The following is an 8,071-nucleotide window of genomic DNA, read 5'->3' as shown; positions in this document are numbered from 1 at the left end:
ATGAACGGCCGTCCAGAAGCCGGCGACTGATCTGCCTCGCCCGGGAAGAGCGCAATGATGGTGCCAACTTGGGCCAGTGAAGCAACGTCCTCCACAAATAGACTGAAGAACAAAACGACAGCAATTTGTCTGTTCCCCTTCTCCCAATTCCCCAGCATTGTTCCCACCCCCGAATTCCCCAATAAAAATGTTTTAAAACAAAAGGGGGGTTAGGATGGTAATTTTATGTTATGTGTATTTTACCACAATTTAAAACATGTTTTTAAAAATAGTAAAGGAGGAAGTGTTTAACCATAGTCAACAGCTCTGCAGCTGCTTTTCTCCAGAGGCTCTGCTCTGAAAGGAGCTGAGGGCTACGGCTCACTGCTACCATCTGTCAATCATCACCACTTCCCACCACAGCGGAACTCCTAAAGCGGTGCCTGAGATTGGTGGCTGCCTAGAAACATCGACTATAAATGGCTGGGTCATCTCCAAAGACTGCTTCATGCACACTATTCCTACCTGGCTGCCAAATGGGTGGTCTGTGTGGGAATAACAATAAAGCAGGCACCACTGACCAAGCCGTGGACCAGACCCTGCACTGAACACAAGCCAGTAGCATACAGGATTATGTCTCTTAATAAGCCAATAAAGAAATGAGATACTCCAAACCAGTGACAGATGAATGGCACTATTGTTCCAGGCAAAGGGACAAATTCATTGCTTAATCCCAAGCCTTATAATACCAGAAGATTTCAGCCTTCTCTGTAGAATACAGAAAATCCTTCCTCAAATACCATTTCAGTGTCAAGCAGTCCCCTTCCATGGGCACTGATGCTCCTTCACATCGTGATGAGAATTCAGTGCACGATGCCCCCACTTTTCAAGGCCAACAAAAGAAACCAAAATTCAGCATTTTAACAACAACTAACATGAGACCTCACCGTGTTTTTGCTTCGGGGGCAGTGAATGTTTGCTGAAACATGTTTGGATTTATTCCTGTGACTACCATCAACTTTTCTTCTTGTGAATTTTTAAGGTCTAAAGATAGTCCTACAGCTTTATAAATAGTCAGGCTTTTTACATAAAAGAGGGCAGGGGTCCAATGTGGATTCTGTCATCTTCAAGTTCAGAAGGCACAGGCGGGCACAGCTTTAAGTCTTGGATTTATTTTTTAAATACTCTGTATATGTTATTGATATCCTACTTTTCCTGTTAGACGCTTCATCCTGTTATAACTTTGGCATTAAGGAGGCTCCAAAACCCCTAGTATAATAATTAAAAAAGAAAAGCTTTATCAGTCACGTCTTTACCCCTCCGATTTTGGTCCTTTTTGTCACTCATGTGTGCAGTGAAAACATTCCTTTCCCACACTTTCTTTGCTTCTACCTCTTATTTTTATTCTTAACACAGGAGCAAAAGTGATCCCTGTAAAGTGCAAGTCACAGGCATGATGTATCTTTGGGGGATGACGGAAATGTAAAATTGAGGTGATGGTTGAACAACTTTGTACAATTACTAAAAATCACTGAATTGTACACTGAAAACGGGGGGATTTTGTAGTATGTAAGTTGTACAGCAGGAAAGTCAGATTGTTTCACTCTTCTGCTCAAAACCGTCCCGTGGGACCCATCTCTCATGGAGTAAAAGTCAATGTCATTGTGACAGCCACAAAGCCCTTTGTGACCTTCCCCGCACTTTCCCCTCACTCACTCTGTTCCAGCCACACTGACCTTGCTGTTCCAGTGTCTGCCAGGCCTTTGCCTTGCTGTTCCCTCTTCCTGAATGCTTTTCCCTCCGACATCCACCTGCCTCCCTCCCTCCATCTTTCACTTCTTCAAGGCAGACAGATACAACCTCCCACCCTGACTTGATTTGGCTGTGCCCTGGACTGTTCTATAAAGTTTAACTACTGGTCACAGTTCAAGGTCACAGGCAACTACTTTTTTGTTGTTGTTGTTTCTCATAACAGCTTCCCCTTTTTGTAGCCATTTCCAAGATCCTAGCAGCAGCTCTGGGCAACCCAATCGGGAACCCTGCATTACCACTTCTTGCCACAAGGGGTCCCAGCCCTCCAGGTGTCCGCACCGAGGGCTGGAAAGTAGTCCCAGCTCTTCCGTGACAGTGAGCTTCTGTGGGCAGGGCAGGTGCCTTGAGTGGCCCGCCCACAGAGAGAGCTGTTGAGCTCAGTCGTTTGCCCTTGGCCCTGGGTCAACAACCGTTTTGACACTGTGAGAGCAATGATAACCCACATGCATCACTGCGCTTTGTATTATTACTGCAAACAGCAGAGCGTGTGGCCCCAGGGACGCAGCAGCTTTCTATGCGGTCTGGATTCTGGCCCCAGCTTTATTCCCACTACCTGTGTTAACTTGGACACACCCCATCCGCTCAGACACTCAGTTTCCTCATTTTCCAAGGGAAGGAGTTGGTATAAAATCTTGTTCTCTACAGCCATGCCAGCAAAACAAACACCTAAAATAATCCTTACATTGAGGGGTATCTGAGTCGACTTTGCTGTTCAGTGCACACTGCCAGCTTACTGAAGCTTTTTACATCCTGCCAGATTATCATCTCCATCGAAGCAAAAGGAGTGAAATCAGAATTCTGTGCCACAGAATCTTTTAACATCAGAGCCAGAGGAACGCTCAAAGAGCTTGCTACTACAAGGGTTCTCAAACTTCTGTTAGCCTGGAACCCTTTGTTCAAACAAACTCTGACATGGAAGCCCAAGCAGAAAACAATTAGACACACACTGGTTAGAAACCGGAGCCTAGAGAGAGGAAGCCAGCTGTCCTGTGTCACTCAGTAGGAGAGGGGCAGAGTTGTCCCCTCCTGGGCCCATTCTCCAGGAATGACACCAAGCCCGCAGCTTCCCAAGACATGCGGAAACTCAGAATCATAAGAAAGAGCTATGTGTGGGAAACTAGGATTTGAACCCAGGGCTTTGCAACTAAAAAGTGCATATACTGACCTTCCTGAGGGATAGAAGTTGATTCAGCATTCATTCATTCATTCATTCATTCAAATCTCTATTGAGTCCCAAGTATACTCCAGGCATTGTTCTAGTCCCATACAGCTGGGAATGAGGCACCCGTCCTCACTGAACCTAGATGTGAGCGGAGGGGACAGATAGAAACAGGCGACACCTGACAAGAAGAAAAATACAGCGGAGGAAAGGGATAGAGACTGACAGAGTGAGGGGGTGCAGGGGCACCTCTACTGGTCAAGAATGATGCTTGCTTCTCAGAGTGGTTTGCATGCCCGCCCCTGAACTGTTGGTTTCTAGTCTGCAACAAGATCCAAGAAATACTTCTTCCATGTTCCTGTACTTACAGGACAAACAGTGCCTGGCCACCCTTGGAACAACGCTGGTCTAAGATCTCTCTGAACCACTAGGTCAGTGTTGTGTATTGGTTTGTTAGGATTTCGAATCTACTTGTTTATGACGAGCGAAGTTGTTTTGATGGAAGGGTCAATTTGTTTGCATTGGGGAGGCCGTGTCAGGATGATGTCATCAAAATGGTGCTACTGAGTGCTTGTCAATAGTGAACGCTTGGAAGAGCAACTCTGACGTAATGGACATTTAAACTTTAAATGCCAAGATTTTGTGAGGACTTAGTAAGAGTGTTTGGCCTAGGCAAGGCTACTCTGCTGGCAGTGGTGAAAACCATACAACCATCCAGGAGGAGGCCATCTTGCCCGCCAACACCTGCGCCTGCGTTCCTCCAGCATCTTGCTCTAGCATCAGGGGACTTTCAATGAGCGCTGACAGCTCTTGGTTGGCTAAGCCGGCTCCTCTGAGAACCAGCTCACAGAAAGGTACACCTCAACTCAGTTTGGACTTGATTTCTTTCATCTCCCCTTTGCCTGAGACAATAGTGTCATTAATCTGTCACTGGTTTGGAGTATCTTATTTCTTTAGTGGCTTATTAAGAGACATTATCCTGTATGCTATTGGCTTGTGAAATATTATTAAAGATTATAATCTCCACAGTGAACCTGTGTTAAATAAATTACTGGCAAAGACCATCTCAGTCTCTGAGCATAATTTTGCTGCACAGTCAGTTCAGCTGATGAGTGTACTCCCTGTCCTGGGACCCTTTCGTCCCCATCTCCTCACTCCCACCTTCCTGCCATACTGCATAGGCCCCAGGGAACTGTATGTATGTTTGCATGTGTGCATGAACATGTGTGTGCATGTGTGTGTGCATGAATGTCTATGCATGCATAAGCATGTGAGCGCGTGTGTTTGCATATGTGTGTGCATGAGCATGTGGTACACGTGTGTGTGTGTGTGTGTGTGTGTGTGTGTGTGTGAGATAGCCACCTCCTCCACCACTGTTGGAGAGCCCCTCCCGGGACCCACCGAGGCCAGGGACACTGACGGCCTTTCTGGATCTCTCACCAGATTGCCAAGGGATCATTGAGGACGTCGTCCTGCTGGGTGCGCCCGTGGAAGGAGAGGCCAAGCACTGGGAGCCTTTCCGGAAGGTGGTATCCGGGAGGATCGTCAACGGCTACTGCAGGTCTGTCCAAACCCAGGCCAGTGGGAAGGTGACCCTTACTGAGCACCTAGTGTGCCCAGGCCCCGTGCTGGGGACTCAGATGTGTGAGGCCTGGCCCCTGTCCTGGAGGATCCCAGGAACTGGAGGGCACTGGCCTGGGAAGTCTCCATCCCTATAGGATGAAGATCTTGAAAAAGGTGTCCCTGTGTCAGGGATGGCAGAGAGGCTGGGCTTGTCACCATGATCTGGGGGAAGGGGGACATGGGTGAGTGGGACATAGACTGAGAAACAAAGATTAGGCCTCAAGTGGGAGGTCTTTAATGCCGACTAGGAGCTCCGATGTGCGTTAATTGGCAGTGCAGGAGGGGGCTGGAGGTGGGTCTAGGCTGAGCTCTCAGGGCACGGTTTCAGGGTGGGCCAGGGTGACAGAACAGGAAGGTGACAGTGATGGGGGAGCCAGTACCCACACCATGCTACAGACCTCCAGCAAGAGGTGGGGGGCCTGCCACGGATGACAGCTATGGGCTAGAAAGGAGGCTGCCCTGGCTTAGGGTTTGAGACGAGGACCTGAAGGGTTTCAGCCAAGGCTGTGCCCAAGACTTTTGGGAAGAAGAGCGATGAAGTCCACCTCTAAGACCTCAGAAGATTGGCCTGAGAAGGTGCCCTGGGTCCATCAGCCTCCAAATAAAGAAAAGAATGGGACGACAGTGTTTAAAAGCTTACGATTTGGAATTGCACAGACCTAGGTCCCCTTGCTGGCCTCAGTTTCTTCATCAGTCAAGGAGGAATAATACTAGTGACTCCCTGCAGGATTGCGACGACGGTTAAACACTTTACAGAGTTGTACATGGTTCATACATAAGATGATATTACTATTTATCAGCAGCAGCAGCAGAAGCCACTTGGGATAGTCATTCAACAGACTTTGGGGGAGCAGGAACCTCAAGGCAGGCACCACACTGGGGCTACAACAGGGAACAGCCCCAGCCCCATGGAGCTTAGCGTCCGGCAGGGGAAATAGGTAAACGAGCAGCTCCTCAGACAAGAAGCTTGTCTGCAACACCAAAGCCCAGAAGCTCTAAAACCAAAGGCTTTTCCCCAGGTGTAGTGCAAACTCATTTAGTGACAAACTTGCTCTGAGCTGTTTTTGTTGTGACTATCTCCTTTAATCCTCCCCAAAACCCTATGGTGTTAGTATTATTAATCCCATTTCACAAGTGAGGAAATGGAGGCTCAGAGAGGTTAAGTCAAGAGGCCAGTTAACTTTAATTTCTACCTAAGCCCAACCATCCTAAGTAGGACCCAAAACTGAATGGAACAGATTTGGGGAAGTCCCTATCATTTTGATGATTTAGCCCACAGCAATAGCTGTGTAGTTCAGAGCTAAAGATAACGATGGCTTTTAGCCATGGGGAGAGAGCATTAAGCAGGGCACAGGAATTCAGCCGATCACTTTGTCTCTATCACTCATTCTCTAAGCTGAGTTCTTAGAATCAGGATATGGTACAAAGAACAAAGGAACAAAAGACGAAGAGCTATCACATAGAAAGAGCTCATGCAAATCAATAAGGAAAAATAGACAATAAGAAAATGGCCGAAGGATATCTACACACAAGCTCACGGAATAAGTACAAATACTCAATAAGCTTTTGAAAACATGCCCAACCTCATCATTAATGAAATAAATGCAGATTCAAATCAATAAGATACTATTTATCAGCCATGAGATGATCAAACCTTTGAAAATGAATAACATTCGGTGTTGGTGAAGGTGTGAAGAAATGAGCACTGTCATTCATGCACTGTTGGTGGCAGTTGAATTTTGTAAACTCTTTTTGGAGAACAATTAGCAGTATCTATCAAAAAAAAAATTTTTTTTTAGCTGAGCCATCCTGCCACCTGTTGGCAGCTCAGCGGCAGCTCAGCTCGGGCTGGGACTCGAACCGCTGTTGCTCAGAGCTCACAATTGAGCAAGCTCTGAACCAACTGAGCCACTCAGCTGGCCCTCTATCAAAATTTTTTAATGTGCCAATTTTCTAACCCCACAAATTTTGACTCCTAATATCCTAATATCCTAGATATTCACACATATACACAGAGAGGGGTATACAAAGGGGAGAATGGCAGTTTCATTTACAATTAAAAATGTAAAACAACCTAAATGACCATAAATAGGGTACTAGTTCAAGGAAGGAAAAGCACATGCAACAATATATACTGTGATCCCGTTTATGAGGGAAAAAATGTGCATATATCTACCTATATATATGTCTGTCAGTGCACAGGAAAGTTCAGAGCATCACAAGAAACTGGCCACCCCTAAGAAATGGACAGGCACTGGAAGTAGGGCATATAAGAGACTTTAATTTGATGAGGGGTTTTTAAGTAAGGTTAGTTTTAAAACAATAAAAGGAAAAGAATGCACCAACCTTTGATGTGAGGCAGTCCTTGGTTAAAATCTTGTCTCCACCGTTTACTGATTGCCTAGCTTGGGACAAACCACTCTGACTCTCAGAATTCCCACCTATAAAATGGGAATAATACTCCCTCCTCCCCGGGGGTTCTAGGAAAATTAAAACAAGATTATGTAGGGAATGGGGTGGCACTTAGTAGGTGCCCAATAAGTGACAGCAGTTATAATTACTACTCTGGACACATTCACATCGCACGTGATTTTTGGTGCTTTTCATTAACAGCAAGGGACAGAATTAAAATTGCATGTGTGCAATATGAAAGCAGCAAAATCTTATTAAACCCATTTGTTCTACTGAGAACCTGAGGCTAATAAGCTTGCTTTTCAACTATTTTGTGAGATCCTGGGCTATCTCTCTAGAGAGAGAAAGGAGGAAGAGGAGGAGAAAGGAGAGAAAAGGGAAGGAATGTAACAAGCCAAAACAAAAACTGTAGTTTCTTGGTTAAAGTAGGCACTAACCAGCCATTTATATTCTTGGCTCACGAAGGCATTTTAGTTGCTACGAACCTACTTAAACGTGGCGTGTGGGGGTGGGGAGAGCTTCAGGCCAACACTGCCCAACTATATGCACTTACAAATTTATAATGTACGTTAATAAAACTCTTTGCAAATCCCTTCACTTACCTGGGCTTTCACGAACCCCCGGAAGCTAGCCACATCAAGTGGTACTGCTCCCTGTTGTGCAGTGAGGAGACTGGAGCTCAGAGAGGGTCCAGTGCCTCACCAAGGTCACACAGCAGAGCCAGGATATGAACTCAGGCAGACCTGTCTCACTCCACGATGAGAGGGCTTCATTCTGAGCCACCTCTGTGTGAGGAGGGGATGATGGTAGAAAGAGGAGCAGGAAGGACCCCTGCCCACAAGTACATCCAGGTCTGTGAGTAGCCAAGGAACGCCCTTCAACAGGCCAGGTGATGGCAAACCAAGGTTCCAGTTGTGTGATTCGTGCATCAGCATTGGCTCCAGGGCCGTGGAAGCTTGACTTGCTGGGCCCCACTCCAGGGAGTTCCTGATTCGGCTCAGGATACAGGACTAAGGCACAGTCCTGCCCCCAATGAGCTCTCTGCCTAGAAAAGGAAAACGACCCAGGAATGGACACAGGGAGGAT

The 8,071-nt window shown here is 46.5% G+C and overlaps 1 protein-coding gene across 1 annotated transcript in view; it reads left to right on the top strand.

Annotated features, from left to right (window-relative positions):
• TMCO4 (transmembrane and coiled-coil domains 4) overlaps positions 1-8,071 on the top strand; it is an 88,190-nt gene that overhangs the window by 70,689 nt on the left and 9,430 nt on the right. The window contains exon 12 of the mRNA XM_019666654.1: positions 4,394-4,511. Within this exon, the coding sequence (XP_019522199.1) occupies positions 4,394-4,511 (118 nt within the window). The remainder of the gene's footprint in view (positions 1-4,393; positions 4,512-8,071) is intronic.

The sequence above is a fragment of the Hipposideros armiger genome, unplaced genomic scaffold, assembly GCF_001890085.2.
Source record: "Hipposideros armiger isolate ML-2016 unplaced genomic scaffold, ASM189008v1 scaffold_477, whole genome shotgun sequence".
NCBI lineage: Eukaryota > Metazoa > Chordata > Mammalia > Chiroptera > Hipposideridae > Hipposideros > Hipposideros armiger.
This window is presented reverse-complemented; position numbering and strand designations above follow the sequence as displayed.